Genomic DNA, 18,752 nt, shown 5'->3' on the forward strand with positions numbered 1-18,752 from the left:
CGGCCCACAGATCCTCGCCCTCCCACGGCCACGTGATACCAGGAGAATCACGGGACAAGGCCGGCCCACGTGCTTGGAGAGCCCACCCCGGAAGCCACCCTGCGCTGGAGGTCACATGATCCGAGGAGGCCAAAGGGGGAAACCGGTCACGTGGCGGGGGCTGGCTGAATGTGCCGGGCGGGCTTGTGGGGAATAGCCTGGGCCTGAGGAAAGCGACGGGCGGGAGCAGAGAGCCTAGAGCGCAGCGGGGTCCGGTGAAGGTCGGGGCGGGGCAGCAGGAGCTGCTTCGCTTTGGGGCTTTCCTCGGGGAAAACTTTTCCGGTTTTTAGGTCGAGCTTCCTGGCAGCCTTTTTCGGGGGAGCCTGAGGTTGGGCTTTTTTTGAGGGGGGGGGGAGTTTAGCTGGGTCTCCCGCGGACGAATTGGAGCGGGCGGACCGTAACGGAAATCCGCCAGCCCTCTGAAAAAGCGGGGAGGTGGCTTGGATCGGGCTTTTGGGAGCCGCTCTAGAGGGCAGCAGAGCTACGGCCAAAGGAAGGGTGGAAGTCGCATTGGGTGTGGGGCGCGAGGAAAAACCCCGGAGAGGGAAGAGGCGTTTTTCAGGCGCCCCGCTGCTGCTTTTGTTACGGTTGCGGAGAGGTAGATTCCGGGAGAGGGATCGCGGCCTTGGTGCTGAGTAACGCCGGAAGGGAGAATTGAGTTTTTTGAGGCCGCTGAGCTCCAGACTAGGGAATCCGCTCCGTATGTGTGTTTTGTAAGCTTTGTACAAGAGTTTGTATGAGGTCGTTTACTAGAGGGGAGAAAGTTTAGGGTGTTGAAGCAAAACGCACGGTGAAAAATAACGAGCGTGGGTACCGATACTAGATAACCCATTTCGCTCTCTGGAAGCATCGCAAATTTGGAGGAACAGGGCAGGAAATCGGGGGATTTCGCTGGAGAAGTTTCTACAGTTTGAGTGGCTTTTTGTAGTTCCCAACAAGTGGCATAGTTCCCAATCTTGTTAGTTTGAGAATTGTTTAACAGTGTAGGAAGAGTCATCACCAGGAAGCTTATATTTTCTTTAAAAAGGGGACGTGGTGGTGGTGTTGGAGCTGGACTTCAGACAGGTCCCTGGTGCTCAATATCTTTCGCCGCCTCGACCTATATCCAAGCCCAGGTAGAGGCCATGCAGAAAGAACTGGGCATGGATGAGAATCACAACCCAGAGGAAGAACTGCGTCTCCTGGGAGGAAAGAAGGAGAAATGCCATAATCTCAGCAACCGTATCCGAACAGGTAATTTAGCCACTGGCCAATATTTTATGTTCTAAATTGTTTGAATCTGTTACAGGGCTTGGAAAAATTCAGGTGCCTAGGCATCCAGGTCTTTGCAATTTGGTTTGGGCATTAAAACCGTTGAAAGGTTTTTCAGTTGTCCTCCCAAAGGAGCTTTTTCTTTTAGCTTCACTACCCATCACCAAATTTTTGCATAAATCCTCTAACCTGTAAGCCCAAGGAGTTACTCTGATCAATGGCTTTCCCCAGCATAAGAGAGTGTTCTTATTTCAGTTGTTGCTGTTGCCTTAACAATACTACTTTAAAAGAGGAATCCCTCCAAGCTAGCTACCTTGCATTGCTGTTCTTAAGACTCAATTGCCCTAACTCTCCACAGAACCATGGGCTTCTCTCATTGCTGAGTAATTATGAACTTCCTAAGAAGTCATCCCTTCTCCCACAATTTATTTTTATTTATACTTTTTTCTTTAACATCCATAGGTGCTTGGTGAACAGTGTGTGTATGGGTCAATTTATATTAATATTATTTACGCATACGTAGTAATATTTCAACTTCTAATATTTACGTATACATAGTAATGTATTATGTAGCAGTATACATATTTTCCCAATTTCTAATTTCTATTTCTATTTTCTAACCATTAATAAAACATCCCATATTAAGAAGTACCGTGTTTCCCTGAAAATAAGACCCTGTCTTATATTGTTTTGAACCCCGAAATAAGTGCTTGGGCTTAATTTCAGGGAGGCATTATTTTGGGGTGCGTGGACAAGATGGGGCTCTTGCCGTCTTACCTGATTTCCAGCTCTGCGTTTAAATATTTTTTGGGAGGGCTTATTTTTGGGGAAACAGGGTATTCTGTTATCTATCCATCATCTCTTGCCCTTTTTAATATTTCAGGTCTTATTGACTTTTTAACAAATTTCACATACTCCTCCCCTGGGACCTTACGTCTCCTTACATCACTCATATTTAAGTATTTCATCTGCCTCCACATCTGCCTCTCATTTTCTGGTCTCAAAGGCACCCACCAATAATTCATTCATCTCTTCTGGCGAATCTTCCTCTTTCTCCTCTATATTTTGACATCTTAAAAAATAAACTGCCCTCTCCTTTTCAAGAGTTATTCCTTTCTTTTCCAAATCTTTATACACTTGTATCAATTGTTGATTTATCTCCTCTATTCTTTCCTCCGCTCCTTCTAATTCCACCTCTATTTTCTGGATTTGTTGTTCATTTTTTGTTGTCATTTGCTGAGGGTTTCCTAATCTCACATCTATGTCATGCATCTGTTTCTTCATCTCTCTATGATTCTTTATCATAGCTTCCTGGATATATTGAAACATCAATTGTATTTCTTTTTGAAATATATTTGTTTTTCCCTGTTGTGACATCTTAATTGGATTTAATGGGCTGAAAATTACTCAATCCACCAAGACCCCAGTGTCCCAGTTGTCCAAAACACCAAAGAGCCAATAAGAGAAGAATTTGCTCAATGCCAGAACCATTCCTCAAAATCGACTATATTTATAGTCCTCAGAGTTTACCAATTTACTTCCTCAAAATTGTCCAAGTTTGTAAGTCTTGTTTAACTTTTCTTCTTTCGCTTTGTGGAATATTCTATCAAACAGTATTTATAGTCCAGAATGGCCCATCAAATTCCCTGATATCTCGATAATCCACCAGTGTCAGTTGCTCAGTCTCAAGGGCAATTCAAGGCAGTTTCAAAAAGGACCATATTGTTTACAATCCACACTACTTTGAAAGTCTTCAAAAGGCTCACCATTTACTCCCAAACAGGAAGCAAATCTTATGGCTGCCTTCCCCCCCCCTTTCTGCCAGTAGATGTCTTCCTTATTCTTTCTCTTTCCGCTTGTACAGAATTCTATTTAAAATACTCCTTTGTCCCAGATGTTATTTGCCTTTCTTCACTTTGTTTCTCTTCTCCTTATCAATCCTAGCCTCCTTTCAAGGTCTTTTCTAGTTATGTAGTAGTATAATACCTTTTTTCACCAGTAGATGTCATCCCAGTTCTAACTTCCCAATTGAAGCAAAGGGAAAGATGTAACAGCTGATTGTCAAATAGTCAAAAAGTTCATTTTTCTTTGTGGAATTTCTTCCAATAGTCAAAGAAAATTAATTTAAATCACTTTTCACAATACTATAAATTCCAGCCTGGTCCTTCTATATTTTAAAGCTTAATAGTCTCCCATTAAAGTTTCATTTCTCTTTTGGGTCTGTAGTTTGTCTCCGCGTATTAATTCACCACTTTCTCTGTGTTTTGGAGAATCTTTCTTTCAAAAATTCTTTTATTTGGGGATAGGTCTCTAAAGTAGAAGTTGAAAATCGTCTCACCCAGTTCCAATATTCTATTCCCGAACATCTCATTTAGTGCCTCTTCTTCGGTTGCCCCAGCTTCGGTCTGGCCGTAATGGCCGTCTCTCCTCTTTGTTGGTTAGAAGGATGCCTCAGATCCAGCGGGAGAGCCGCCGCATCCTTCCTTTCTTCGTCACCCCTCCAGGGTGACTTTAGCCCCTTGGGGCCTCCTCACGAAGAAGGATTGGCTGGGATTCGCGGAGCCCTGCTATCCTTGACCGTCTCGCCATGATGCCAAACTGGAAGTCTCCCCTTCTCCCACAATTTCTTAATAGTTGTGTCTTCTGTTTGAGTCATTGCCTTAAAACCTGACTGTAAAGGTTTCTTATCTTTGATGCCAGAAAAAGCAAAGCCACCTTCCTCTCATTTAGCAGGAAGATCACGCTCTATTCTTTTGTACTGAACAAGGTTGTTCCCCCTTTTCCTTTTTTATACCTCTCTATCTTTTGACTGGAGATGGCTTTACTGCAGTGGCCATGAAAATACTTCAAAAAAATCCAGTGTGTATTAGATACATCCTTTCTTGTCTATTGAAAAAGGTGCAGTTGTCTGCTACTTTAGCTTATGTACTGATTTGGCATATAAAACATTTAAATCTCTTCCAAAATACTAATTGGAAAAAGTGGTTTGTGTAGAATCCTTTGGACACTTGGTTTTATTTTGTGATTTCTCAATTTGCTGGAGGAGGGTTCAGGATCGTGATCATTGTTATCTCTTGAAGGGGATTGAAATGTTTGAGTTTATGTCATGAGCTTTGACATGAAAGCCTTGTGTTTAGCAACTTTGATCAGTTGCCATTACTGATTAGGAAAAGCATTAAGTGAGAACTGATAGAGCAGGGTTGTCAAACTCTCGTCATGGTGGTGTCACGTGACGTATCACAATTTTTTCCCCCCTTCACTAAACTGGGCATGGGTGTGGCCAGTGCGTGATGCATCTGGCCCACGGGCTGTGAGTTTGACAGCCCTGTGATAGAGGAATCACTCCATTTCTGCCATTTTTCTGTCTTTGCTTCTGTGCCATGTGTGAAGGAAGAAAAAAACAGTTCCTTCCCTACCAACCTGTTGGATGGTTTTATCAAACTTCCTCCAGAATTGTATCCTGAGTCTTTGTTTGGGCTGAGAGTTAGGATGCTTTTCTGACCAGAATTTGAAAATAGCTCATTGGCCTATTTGCATTCTGTTAATCCAAAAAAGTTGTCTAGGTTAGAAGCTTCTTATCATGGAGAGCTAAATAACAAGGAAAATAAAAAGGTGCTGAGTAAAATCTGTTTTAGATTTAAACATTTGTTGAACCCCACATCATAGCACAGAAATTCTTTGATTCTCTTTATTTTGCAATGACAACACCATTATTTTTCTTGCAAACTGTAATATTACTTGGGAGATTTAGCAGCTTCAAGGGCAGCTTTTTAATGAATGAGAGCTCTAGCCATTGGGCATTCTCCCATTCCACCTTGAGAAATAACTATAATGGCAATAGGAAGTTAAATTTCAGCATCCTGTTTATTCATAAAACTGAAGAGGTGTTGCACGGTCTAGGAACAAAATGCCCTATACAAATACATGGATGCTAGCCTGAAATGACTTAGCACCTTCTATTATTGAACCTTCTAATGCTAATGCAGCAGTCTATAGGGAAAGCGGCTACAGGGGGAAAGTAGAAAAGGTCTTTTTCTCAAAAGACCTTCAGTGAAATATTTTAAAGGGGGAAAACCTATTTGTATTCTGCAGTTAGTGACTAGATCTCAAATTTGCTTTCCTTCAGGATCATGGGAGTCAAATGGATATACTGCAAGTTCTGAGATAGTTGATGAGCCCAGTGTTCCCCTGAGTCCTTCTAACAGCCTTAACATCCACAATCTCCAGCTCTCTGAGCGAGACCCTCCCCAGCATACCCGCCGTTATCCTCCTAATTTCCATCATGGCCGGCCCTTCCGTCCTGCCTACCGCAAAACATATCGAGGCAACCCCTCAGACCGCAAGGAATGGGGACCTAGCACTAATGGCCACCACTGTGCTCCAGAGGGTCTTTCCAATGGGCGATGGCAGCATCGACGCCGTGGCTATTCTGACTCACCCTCCCCATTGTCTTCCCCCGAATTGGAACGAGTCAGCACTATCAAAGCCAGTGAGAAGCCCGCTGTTACATCTAATGCCTCCAGTGTAACCACTGAGGAATCCGAGAAGGAAACATGGTCACTCTTTCGGCCTCTTCCTGCCTTCCCAGTTGATAGCAGCAGTGCCAGGATCATTCCCAAGATCTCTTATGCCAGCAAGCTGAAAGAGAATTTGGATCAACCAGGCAAAGCCTGCCATGTTCCAGCCTCGGCTGTCCGTACCACTAATAGCCTCCCCAACTGTGTCTTGGCGCCATCCCCCAGCAGTCCCCCGCCAACCGATAGCAGGCGGCGGCAGCACCTGGGAGCCATCTTCCAAAATGAGTGGGGCCTCTCCTTTATCAATGAGCCAGGAGCCGGGCATGGAGGGGGTGGTGGAGCGGCACCAGTCAAGGAGACAGAAAATGCAGATGCTGAAGCATGTTGGGAAAACATGGAAGCCAATGACTGGCAGGCTGCAAGAAATTATCACTTCGAAGGTAAGAGCCTTAAGAGTTCAGAACTGCACAGGGAAGGGAATGTCTGCATGTTTTGAGGCTTTGAACAACTTTAAATTGCAAGTCACATTTCAGGTGCATAGAAACCAGCTATTGCAATTAGTGGAAGGGGGGGCATGGATAATATTGTTTGTCCACAAAAAAACAGAAGAGTAATAAGTAAAAATCAACTTGCAGTATTCCCTAAACTTCATCTTTCATGTTCATCTGGTAAAGGGTACATTGACCCTTTGAATCAGTTTTGAATTAACAGTTTCAAAAGCAGTCTATCATTCTCTGTAACTCTTTAAAAGGCTAAGGAAAAAAAGTGTCTTCATTAAATTTCAGTGGAGTCAGCAAGAAGCCTTTGTGTTTCATTAAGGACTGTTCACATTTTACTTCTAATTATTTGAGTATTACTGTAAGTTTTACCATTTAATTTTAACTGAGGGTTCTGAGTTTTGTTAAATAATGCAGGGAGATGGGCATGTGGTTGCTGCACATCTGGACCAGCTTTTCTCAATGTAATTAAAATTTAGAAACTTCCTGTTGGATAATAAACACAGAGAGACTTACAGTAGGTATTCTTTAGGAATAAAATACAGTAATGCTTGGCTTCTAATCTTTTTTCTTCTCTCCTGATACAGAGTGGAGCCATATACGGGAGCTACATAGTCAAGGTAAGCAATGGAAGAACTTTCTTTTAGAATTCTTAGATGAATTTACATTATGAGATGTAAATGGTGGTGCAGCTAAACTAGTAATGCCTACTCTAATTGCATAGGCAGCTATTTTTAGCTTGAATGGGGATTATATGGGACCTGTGCTGTGTTTTCATACTCCTAAAGCTGGTTGAAGTTAAGGATTGTATTTAGGGACTAGTCCCTCTAGTGGTTTGAGGTTTGCAGGAGGGTACAATTACTGTATTTTTCGGATTATAAGACGCTCCAAAATATAAGATGCACCTAGCTTTTGGGGAGGAAAATGGGGGGGGGGGGAGGAATCTGCCTTTGCCTCCCAGCAATTTACCTCCTTGCAGCAAAGAGCCTGGTCAGCTTCAGCACAGCCTGATTCAGCACAAGCAGCTGATTGGAGGTTGGATTGGGCTCCCGGAATACCGCCTATCAGCTGTTCCAGACTGCAGGGATTGCCATTGCCCATCTCTGCTGCCGCCTATCCCCACCTGGAATGGGCCAAAAACGGGATGCGCGGAGGCCGAAAATGGGGCATGCGGAGGTGGCGATAGGCGGCAGCAGCGATGGGCGGTGGCGATCCCTGCAGCTTGGAACAGCTGATAAGCGGTATTCTGGGAGGCCAATCCAACTGCCAATCAGCTCCTTGTGCTAAATCAGGCTGTGCTGAAGCTGACCAGGCTCTTTGCTGCAAGGAGGTGGGAGGCAGAGGCTGAAGGGTGGGGGTGGGTGGGTGGGGCTTTGGCAACATTAGGCGTATAAGACGCACAGACATTTCCACCCACTTTTTTGGTGTGTGGGGGGGTGCATCTTATACACTGAAAAATACAGTACATGAAGTAAAGGTTTGCAAGTGGAAAGTAAATTGGAGGAGGGTGGAGGAATCATAGGAAAAGGATGCGCTGTTCCACAGTTTGTGGGAATATTTTTTTATCAAAAACAGCCTTGGGAGTCCAAAAAGTTTCTGACCAATGGTAGATAAATTTGTACAAGCACAGAAAGAAACGAGCAAAACAGGATCTCACAATCAGGTGGGAGCAACAGCAGAGTAATGCTGTTCTAATTTTACACCCAAGATTCTATTTTTATGGGATAATTGTATAGAGAGGGCATCTTTTAAGCATCCATTTATACAGCATCCATGTAGGATCTCTGTTTAAAGATACACTTTTCACCACACTTTCCATTTTTATATTTTCTTCTAGCTCCTAGCAGAGTGATGGTCTACTCGGAAACCTTGGATGGGAAGGGTTAATTCCACGAATATCCAGGGGAAGCACTGCTAAGATATTGTGTGTGTGTGTGTGTGTGTGTGTGTGTGTGTGTGTGTGTATGGGGAGAGGCAAGGTAACCCACCCAACCCTCTTGAAGATTGGAGAGTCCAGGCATCTTGAAAGGGGAAGCTATGCCACATGCCTCCCTCGCTTCCCTTGCTGTTTTAGCCTAAATTGTCCTGGGTGAGGCTCATGCCTCGCCCATTCCCCACCATCTCTCTCTATCTCTGATTCAATGCTCTGGTTTTTAATTTCTTCACATGGTTTTTAATTTCTCTGGATTCCCCTGAAAATAAAGGCAAAAAAAGAATTTATTTAAATTCATTTCTCTTACCATAGCAGTGTCTTACTTAACACAGAACTTTCGTGTCCTGCCACCAGGACAAGGAAATGGCAGAATAGCAGTGGCTGTGCTAAAAGGGACACAAACGGGATATTTTGAAAGAAATGAAAACTTTCCATGAGTTCTTGCAACCTCACATAGTATCTTGGGAGTTTTATGAGATATGCTCAGCTAAGAAATAATGTGAGTGTAATTTGGTACAGTACAAATACAACTTAACTGGCATGAAATTTAAGCAAATCCCAGCCCTTTTCCCTTAGGATTCTAACATGTTTAGTAAACTGTACTTACTGAGCACCAAAGAATCTAGTTCTAAGAGGGGAAGCTATAAGATTGCATCTCAGCAATATATGAAAGGAATTCTTTGTTGCTGGCCTTCATTTATTTGAATTACCAGAATAAAGTAGCCTTCTAGTGCAGCAGAGCAGTGCAGCAGAGCATTCGTCACTGAAAGTCAACCATTTTACCCTATTGTATGAGGTAATACAATTTAATCTAATTAGCTAGTGATCTGGAACATCTTAAATGTAAACTGGAGCCTTGTTTTTTTTTAAGTGTTACTACTCTATAAGAATCTTGCTCTCAACTTAATGAGAATATTTATTTATTTATTGGTTCAATTTATATGCCACCCTTCTCCGGAGACTCAGGGCGTCTTACAACGCGTTAAGCAATAGCTTTCATACTTTTGTATATACCTGCTTAGTAGGGCTTTTGCCCCCCCCCCCCAAGCGGTGTTCTTTTTTATACAAAGTCAGTTTATTTCCCCCACAATCCGGGTCCTCATTTTACCTACCTCGGAAGGATGGAAGGCTGAGTCAACCTGGAGCCTGGGGAGATTTGAACTCGCAGTAATTGCAGGCAGCTGGCAGCTAAGTGCTACTTAACAGCACTTTAGTCCGCTGCTCCACCAAGGCTCTTGCTTGACTCTCCCAAGTAACCAAGAGAAGTCCCTGAATAAAAAGTAACTCCTTGGTTTCCCAGCCTAAGAGGAAAGGGCTGCTTGTTTGAGAAAAATAACACGGCGGAGGATGGACGGGTAAAATGAACGACTTCTAACGGTTACCTCAAACTAACTGAACTTCCTCAAATGCGCGCGGTAACCCTCAGTCAAAATGGCTCTTTGAAAATACAGTGCTCCACGGGGGGGGGGGGGGAGGGGGAGGGGGGAAGAGAGCTCCGCTTCTCGGAAGATACGACCTCCCAACAACCTGTTCGGGGGGGTGGGTGAGCATCCACGTATCTGGGAAAGGGAGCAGCGTTTCCAAGAAAAAAAAAACCGTAAGCGCGCGCGTGCGTACTACCTGCGGCTGCGTCACTAAAGCGACCTTCAGTCGGATGGTGACGCGCGGGAAGGTGTCATCTTCTCCCGTGCTCGAAAGTATCGAATAGGGTCGCCCCGCCAAAGGGAAAGGAATCGGCGGCGCAGCTTCCTCTTAAAGGGACAGTACCGTCCTCCGACGCCGACGGCCTTCGTGAAGCTGTGGTTTTGGAGAGAAGGAAAAGGGGACGGGAGGTAAGACGAGGCCGTTACTTTGATGCTGTAGTAGGCCTTTCCTGCTCTTGCCACTCCCGCCAGCGTTTTTTTTCGAAAGCAGGACTTTCGTTCAGAGTTGTCGGTTGCTAACCACGAACAACTACAAGTTCTTTAGGATTTTGGTTTAGCTGCCGTAGACCGAGACAGCCCGTTGTTGAGTGGACTGCGCTAAAGGGTTTGTGTGCTTTGGCCGGCAGAGGCATTGGAGCGGGGTAGTATCGGGACAGGCTTTGAGACAGAACGGACTCCAACGTCAGGACTTCACCGCTCGTGCCTAAATCACGCCATACGGTTAGGCGAGAGGGCTGGGAAGGCAGATTCCCCATGAATTTACTGGAGGTCGGGCATTTATTTCTCCGTAGGTCTTCCTCGGAGGCTTATGCGAAAAATAACAAGAGTGGCATGCCTTCACTGGGCCCCAATGAGGAAAACCTATGCATTAAAAAAATGATCACACATGTAGCCAGCTTCGCATATAAGAACCAAATAACAATACAAACTTGTAACCCAAGCTTTTTCCACATCCATACTATGGTTGCATCCCATGTAGTTTCATGAGTCATGAAAAAGAACTTTTATTTCATTTTCCCTTAATTTTTAGACATGCTCTTTGAAGGGTCTTTGGTCCTTCTCTGAGCTTGCTTGTTTTCTTGCAGACGTTTCCTTACCCAAACTAGGTAACATCATCAGTGCTTCTTGTATAGTCCTCTCAGGCATACAAACAGGTATGTGCTGCTCAGTTTATGCAACTTGGATGTTATAGCGTCTATGATGGGCATGTATATGCAGCAAAAGTAGGAATGTGCTAACAAGTCACATAACTAAATTAGGCATTTGAAAAGCTAAAAAGAGGGAATCTGTATTGATTGTACTGAGGGGGACTCAGATTAATTAGAAACTGAGCTGTCCCAGGTATTGAACAATACCTAGTTTGCCCTTCATATTTAAATCAAGACTACAGATAGTCCTCGAGTTATGAATGTAATGGAGCCTGCCCATTCCATTTGTACCTCGAGGATTTGTGGGAGTGAATCTCATACCTTGAATGAGATCACTCCCTGCTTTCAAATGCATACCTCGGGGAGGGGAAGGCCATGGGGGGGCTAGTGTTGGAACAGGCCCCCAAGGCCTCCCCAACCCACTAAGATACCTCATGCTTCACCTTGCAAAGATGTGTCTCCTCTGTTTTCTTTCACTTTGAGGGCTAGAAGAGTCAATGGAAGCTCCTGGGCATGAAAAGTGTTTGCTGCGCCTGTCTCCTACTCCTCCCTCACTCCCCCAACTCCTTTCCACCACCACCGGGACACTTTTCGCCCAGACAGAGACCTGACAGACTGGTTGCTTCATCTGCGTGCAAATGGGGCCTTTGAAACCAGAGGGATTTGCTTCGTTTTGAAATGCCCCATAGATGCCTATGAGGGCTTTGAAAATGGAGGGATTTACTCCCTTTTGAAAGGCCTCATAGGCATCTATGGGGCATTTCAAAATGGAGCAAATCCCTCCATGAAGCTTCCAGTGTCAGTCAGGTCTCCATCTTGGTGAAAAGTGTCCTGGTGGTGGTGGAAAGGAGTTTTTTGGGGGGGGGAATAGGAGACAGGTACTGCAAACACTTTTCGTGCCGAGAATGAAAGTTTTTGGGGTCCATGATCTCATGAGGGTTCAGGCACCCAGTCTCTGCAAAACAGGATGGGTGCCTGAACTCGCGGAGCTTCCATCAACTCTCCTCTCTCTCAGAAGCAAAGCAACCGTGGCAGAGAGGAGACAGATCTTCTAAGGTAAGTGATTCCGGTGCTGCAGGATGGGAGGGGGAAGCAGTTGTGGGGAGCGGGGGGGGGGATGGGGGGGGATAGGGTGAATGTTGCAGACCTCTGCAGTCGTTTGTAAGGGACATGGTGCTGCAACATTTGTAATTTTGGGACTTGCTTGTAAATACTAGGGGGCGCTTATCTCGTAACTTCGAACAGGCACTAAATGAATGCTCATAGCCCGGGGATTAGCTGTACAACCTTTTCTGTTCAAAGCTGCATTTGTCCCATTTGCTGCATTTCCATAAGGGCTGCCATTTAGCGGTAGTGGGGCATCCCTTTTCTACCCTGCCAGGTGGGCTGGGAATAGTTATGTTTTAGGACACAGGTGTCAAACTATCTGCGTCACATGATGTATCGTTACGTTTTTTCCTTCCGGAGCTGGGGTGGACATGGCCTACATGTGATGCATCCGGCCCGTGGGCTGCCAGTTTGACACCCCTGTTTTAGGAGATCTTTGAAGATGATATTGCATGTAGTATTACAATGATAAATTGCTTACAGGTGGTCCTCAACTTACAGCCATTTTTTAGTGACAGTTCAAAGGTACTGAAAAAAGTGACTTACAACCACTTGCACTTATGACCAGCATCCCTACATTCCCATTATCAAAATTCAGGTGCTTAGTGTCCGGCATGTGTTTATAACAGTTGTAGAGTCTGGGGGTCATGCGATCACCATTTGCAACCTTCCCAGCCAGCTTCCGGCAAGCAAAGTCAATGGGGAAAGCCAGATTTGTTTACAACCACCTGATTCATCTAACATCAGTAATTTGCTTAAGAACTTCATAAAATCAGGCATGAGTCACTTAACAGGTATTTTGCTTAACAGCAGAAATTCTGGTCCCAATTGTGGTTGTAAGTCAAGGACTACCTGTACAGTATTCTTGATTTAAACTGCTTGATCTGTCCCCGTGATTTCTATCCTTCCATTCTAGTATATAGTATTTTATATTGCTCAGTTCAAATGGGGTGCACTATCAAGTGCCATCATGTATCCATAATATATATAATGAGTGTCTGCGCCTGTGTAGAGTGTTTTCCCCTTATTATTGGGTTTGGCAGGCCTAGAACTTTTAGAGAGGCTGTATTATTGCAGTTGTTTGTTAGATGTCATGGATTCAGCCATGCTAGCTCACTCATGGCTTAGTGTGGAGAATATAGTATGTTTGACAGAGAGTTGGCCAGCTGAAATATTTGTAAAAAGAGAAATATTTATGGAAAAGCTGTATGTGACACTGAAAGTTTAAAATATTTTTAAATGGAGAATGTATAATGGCTGAACTTTGTGAAACTGTTTTCTACTTTGTATTTTTTAAAAAGACCTTCACAGTTGGATTATAAATATGATACTTAGTGAACTAGAGCCAATTACAATGTGTTACCCTTAAATTCAACAGTGCCTATCCAAATGAAGTGCATTTGACTGCTTATGAGTGATCCCTGATTGGTGATGTCATCTCTGCCTTGACCAGGGGGGAAAGGTTTTCTGTCACAGCATCATCTCCTCCTGGACCTGCTGTTACTGTTAAAACCGGCTGGATAAATGGAGCAAGAGTGCTTGGCTCTTCTTGCTACTTGTGTTCAAACTTCTCAATTACTAGTGCAACAATGGATGCTGAACAGGCGTACTGTGATATTCGCCATAGCAAGGATTCTTCAGCAGAGGTGCTTTCGCCGGTCGGCTACAGTGCTGAGGTGCATCCTCTCAGCTAGAGTCCGTCGTAAGAGAGCCTTGCTACGGCTTCATCGCAATGCTATAGTCTCTGTGGTCACTATGGTGTACTCATCTTCACCTGCACTGCATTATGAGCATGAGCTGATGGCCCTGTCTGAGCGATCACACTGGATGCTCCCCAGATGTAGTGAATGGTGGGAGCGAATGATTTCTTCGGAACAGGATGACAAGTGTTGGATTTCTTTATTCAGAATGTCACGCTCCACACTGATGTATATTGCTGAGGAGTTGCGTCCTGCCTTACAGCGTCGAGACACTGGCATGAGGTCACACATTCCTGTGGAGAAAAGGGTGGCCATGACCATTTGGAAACTTGCGCATCATGACAGTTACAAGACTGTCTCGGAGCTCTTTGGAGTGGGAATTTCATCAGCCTGCTCAACCTTTGAAGAAGTTTGTGAGGAAATAAATAGTAGGCTCCTGGCCCAAACAATTTTCTTGGGTGATCCACAAGATATTATGAAAGGCTTCAAGGATATGGGCTTTCCCAACTGCCTTGGTGCAATTGATGCAATCCATATCTCCATCCTCTGCCCTCCCTTCTCTGCTGACTCCTACATTAATTGCAAAGGTTTCTATTCAATGGTGTTACAGGCTCTAGTAGATAGTAAATCTCGTTTCACTGATATTTATGTTGGGTTTCCAGAGAGATCCCATGATTCCTGCATCTTGCATAACACTCCTTTTTTCAACAGCATGGATGAAGGCACATTTGGCCCACAAACTCCAACAGTACTAGAAGGGGTTTCAATGACTCATGTTGTCATTGCAGATCATGCCTACCCACTTCGCCCCTGGCTAATGAAACCATATCCAGCACCAAAAACTGAGGCCCAAGAAAAGTTCAACGATAGGCTTGCCAAATGCCGAGTATGTGTGGAGAGAGCTTTTGGGGTCTTGAGAGCTCGCTGGAGATGTTTGCAAATGAGACTGGATGTGAGAGAGAAGCTCATTCCTGTGGTCATAGCTACATGCTGCATCTTACACAATATTTGTGAGATCAAAGGGAATGAGCTGCTAGAACCATTAGAGAGTCCTACAGCTGCTGATACCCAGAATGCTTCAGCCAGGCCAAGGGTGCCACTGTCAGAAGCTGGACTTACAAAGAGAGCTTGCCAGATCAGGGCTGCATATTGTTCCTATTTTGAAAAGAACCCTCTCTAGAACAGACACTTTTGCCCAAGTAATTTCAATGTGTGAATGGCCTAGTTATATAATGATAATATTGTTACACCGATGTCTACTACAGAATAGCTGAATTTTTACATCAAAATAAAAAAATATGAGTATGAATAATCTATTGCGTTATTATACTGTATAAGATATCTGCTCCACTGTCACTCATTCCTTTGTCACTTCCCAGTTGAATAATTAAAACATGCTCTACAAGGAGCTGCCCTTGAACAACACTGGGAAGCTTCAACTGGTATAGATTGTAGCATCACACACAATTTTGATGCTCTAAAATTTCCTTGTGTAATACCATTGCAGTGAAGCTTCTAATACGTTTCTAGGTGCAATTCAAAGTGCTGGTTATCCCCTTTAAAGTTCTGCACAGCATAGGGCCAGATTATTTGTGGTAGCACGATTTTGTGCTTGGTAGAATTTGGAGTGATCCTGAGCATTAAGCAGGATATGGTTTTAGCATCATTATGTCATACAGAGGTTTAAAATTAAAAAGACCTTTCGTTCATGACCCTTCTATCCAAGCTAGTCTATTAAAGAGGCACAATATGTTAAGAAGGAATTTCCTAATGCAGGGGTTTGCAGCCCGAAGCAGAACCAGAAAGGCTGGGGATCGCTGGCCTTATGGATTCAAAGTTATCAGGCATTACAGCTTGAAGATTCAGTGCCAAGTCACATGGATTGGGGTGAGATGAGCCTGTGACTTTGAGGAAGCAGCACACCTGAGAATGGTCAGATAAAGATGTCCCTCATCTACCTAGAAGGACTGGGTCCCAAACTGCTGTCTTTGTAATCTGTTAGTTGCTAGAACTCTATCCAGGCCCACCGAAAAGAATCCCAATAGTTGTAGATCCCTTGATGCTGGTACCACAATTATCTTTTTTTCCACTTATTCAAAAGCCTCTCTGCTTTGCTTGCTAGTTGTCTGTGTTGGCAGGCCTGAGAACTCTTAATATGTATTTTCCAATCTGCTTCCTGCCTCACAAAAGATTTTACAGGTACTCCTTGACTTACTACAGTTCATTTAGTGACCGTTCAAAGTTACAATGGCACTGAAAAATATGACTTATGACAATTTTTCACAGTTACAACCTCTGCAGCATCCCCAAAATCATGTGATCAAAATTCAGACGCTTGACAGTTCATATTTATGATCATTGCTGTGTCCCAGTCATGCAATCCTCTTTTGTGACCTTCTGACAAACAAAGTCAATGGGGAAGCCAGATTCACTTAACCAGGTTACTAACTTATCAACTGCAGTGATTCACTTAACTGTGGCAAGAAAGGTCGTAAAATGGGGCAAAACTCACTTAACAAATGTTTCACTTAACATCAGAAATTTTGGGCTCAATTGTGGTCATAAGTCAAGAACTACCTGTAGTAGAGTCTCTAGACCAAATGGATTAATATTATTTTTTTCTATACCTTCTCACCTCCTTCCCTGGAAGTAACACAAGAGTTCTCCAGTGTGCTGAGTCAAGAATCCAAGGAATGGGTTGGCTCTGCTTCCTCTGCTTTGAGTCTGAGTCAATCAGGTCTTTGGTCCCGCCTCCTCTGCCTGAGCATGCCCAGTTTTGACTCGGGCTTCGAGCAGACGAGATGTACAGAAGCGGTGCTGGTAAAGAAGAGCAGAGTTCCTTGGATTCTTCAGATCAGTAAGCCCCCGACATAGCAAATAGCCTTCACAACTTGCAAACGGCTAGGCAAGCTCTCCCAGTCCTCTGGGGAGCCACCTGACTTAATTAGCCCCACAGCTGACCGGTGGGCTTCTGAAATAGCCACGGCTGCCATTACTGATTACTGGGATTAATGATTTAAAAATCCCTGATGCAAGAGCATAGATTACTGGGCTACAGCTGTTTGGTGGGCTCGTCTATATCTGCCGAAGCGATACGGGCTGAATTCAGCCAGCCATGAACCACCCGTTCAGGCCCAGTCACCAGAAGGCGCTCGGACTGACCACGATAGTTACTTTTTATTCAGGGACTTCTCTTGGTTACTTGGGAGAGTCAAGCAAGAGCCTTGGTGGCGCAGCAGACTAAAGCACTGTTAAGTAACACCAGCTGCCTGCAATTACTGCAAGTTCAAATCTCACCAGGCTCAATGTTGACTCAGCCTTCCATCCTTCCGAGGTAGGTAAAATGAGGACCCGGTTTGTGGGGGCAATAAGCTGACTTTGTATAAAAAAGAACACCGCTTGGGGGGCCCCGAAAGCCCTACTAAGCAGGTATATACAAAAGTAGGAAGGCTATTGCTTAACGCATTGTAAGATGCCCTGAGTCTCCGGAAAAGGGCAGCATATAAATTGAACCAATAAATAAATACAATAAATAAATCTGTGGGTATCTTTTCAATTCTAATCTTTGAGTACTCATTCGGGGCTTCAGTATTCCATTTTACACAGGACCACCACTTGCAGCGTACCGTTGATATGGTACATTCATCTGGGGGACATAAATATTTATGATCAGATGCGTAGGTCTGAATCCAACCAATTCCTCCACAACTGTCTATCGCCGCCCAATGGTTGGCAGCCTGGCACACATCAAATCTTACACAAAAACCCGTATTTAGTGTCGATTTCCAAGCGGACGTTCCTAATATTATCTGGTCCCGCCCAGTTCCGTCAGATTTATGGGATTTAATCTGTAAAGCCCAACTCGTTGGATTTAAGGTTGGATCATAACATTGTACCCCCTTTGTTCCATTACATCTCTTATAGGAGGTTCCATTTGCCTTACATGATGTTAAATCAAATTGGTTACAGGAGGGAGGCTTATGCGTGTGATATACAAGAGTTTTGCCAACTGTTGCTCCCGTTATAGTGGTATGTATGCATTGGTGACATTGCTCCTCACCCAAAGCTGCCTGCTGTTGACAAGGGGTCCCTTTGTAACAATGTCCTTCCATCCTCCAAGCATGTCTTATATACTTGGGAATCATGAAGGCATTTACTCTCCTCCTGGCACACTCTGGGTGATATGGGATTATATATATAAATGCTGATCCCTTCATACACTTTTCACATCCGGAAACAGTCCTCTTTCCTCTAAAGTCATTCTTCTTTAATATGTCTCTTCTAAGGGATACCCGACAGGTTCCTGCCCATCCCAGTCGAAGAGTGTTCAAGTCAGCAGCCTTCCATTCTTGAAGAATGGGCGGGCCACAATTCAATTGAATATTTTGATTCAAACTCCTGTCTCAGAAGGATAGGGGGTTTCCTGACGTTCCCCCACACATCCCTCGTCTTAGGACCACTCCCACGTATTCACACACACAAATTTTGTCCCCTGTTACCAATTTTCCTATGCACTCCTGGGTTCTAGCCCTGTCGAATGCCCGGGGGGGTCTCACAGGGATGCGGCCCCGAAGGGTCTGACATCCACGTCCCTGAATGAATAGCTATATCCCTTTTTCTGCAATCGGGAGGAGTTCCTACACTGTACCTATATATTAAGGCAGGCTCTTGGTCACCAGCACTACTCCACTGGCCATAGTTAGTAACACACATCTCCGTTCTCCCACTATTTCCATCTGAGATTGTGATCTTGCGTCGCCTCCGGGTCCTCTGAGGGTTTTGATACAGAGCAAGGGCCCTTAAGGACGGATATTTCTGGACCTTACACAACCCTGTCCAACTCCTTTTCAACTGATAAGGGCTTATCGTTCGCCCGATTACAAAGAAGGGGGGTGGCCCGCAGTCCAATGCCAACGGGGGCAATCCAGTGGGTGTCAAAGGATGGCCACGCATCCCAACTCTTAACAATCTCCCTATGTGTTGGTATACTTCTGAGTTTCTGGGCCCATTTTCCATACACATTATTGAGACGTGTAAATCGAATCCTGTGGGGTCACAGGGTTGGGGCCATCTATCTTCCCAGTAGGCTGGGTCTAGTCTGAACACACGGTTGGCCTCACAATTTGTCCTTCCTAT

The 18,752-nt window shown here is 44.4% G+C and overlaps 2 protein-coding genes across 2 annotated transcripts; both read left to right on the forward strand.

Moving 5' to 3' along the window:
- The first annotated feature begins 370 nt into the window (after positions 1–370).
- On the forward strand, positions 371–8,520 carry NUFIP2 (nuclear FMR1 interacting protein 2). Its single transcript, XM_070944530.1, has 4 exons — positions 371–1,272; positions 5,417–6,247; positions 6,892–6,924; positions 8,142–8,520. Exons 1-4 carry the CDS (start codon positions 1,164–1,166, stop codon positions 8,189–8,191), a joined length of 1,023 nt encoding a protein of 340 aa, XP_070800631.1. The 5' UTR covers positions 371–1,163; the 3' UTR covers positions 8,192–8,520.
- A 1,480-nt stretch (positions 8,521–10,000) lies between these two features.
- LOC139317436 (uncharacterized) lies at positions 10,001–14,857 on the forward strand. The gene is made up of 2 exons (XM_070944496.1): positions 10,001–10,069; positions 13,295–14,857. Exon 2 carries the CDS (start codon positions 13,441–13,443, stop codon positions 14,794–14,796), a length of 1,356 nt encoding a protein of 451 aa, XP_070800597.1. The 5' UTR covers positions 10,001–10,069; positions 13,295–13,440; the 3' UTR covers positions 14,797–14,857.
- The last annotated feature ends 3,895 nt before the right edge of the window (positions 14,858–18,752 follow it).

Source organism: Pituophis catenifer, unplaced genomic scaffold, assembly GCF_029215685.1.
Source record: "Pituophis catenifer annectens isolate HBS135680 unplaced genomic scaffold, rPitCat1.0.hap2 SCAF_5, whole genome shotgun sequence".
NCBI classification, from domain to species: Eukaryota; Metazoa; Chordata; class Lepidosauria; order Squamata; family Colubridae; genus Pituophis; species Pituophis catenifer.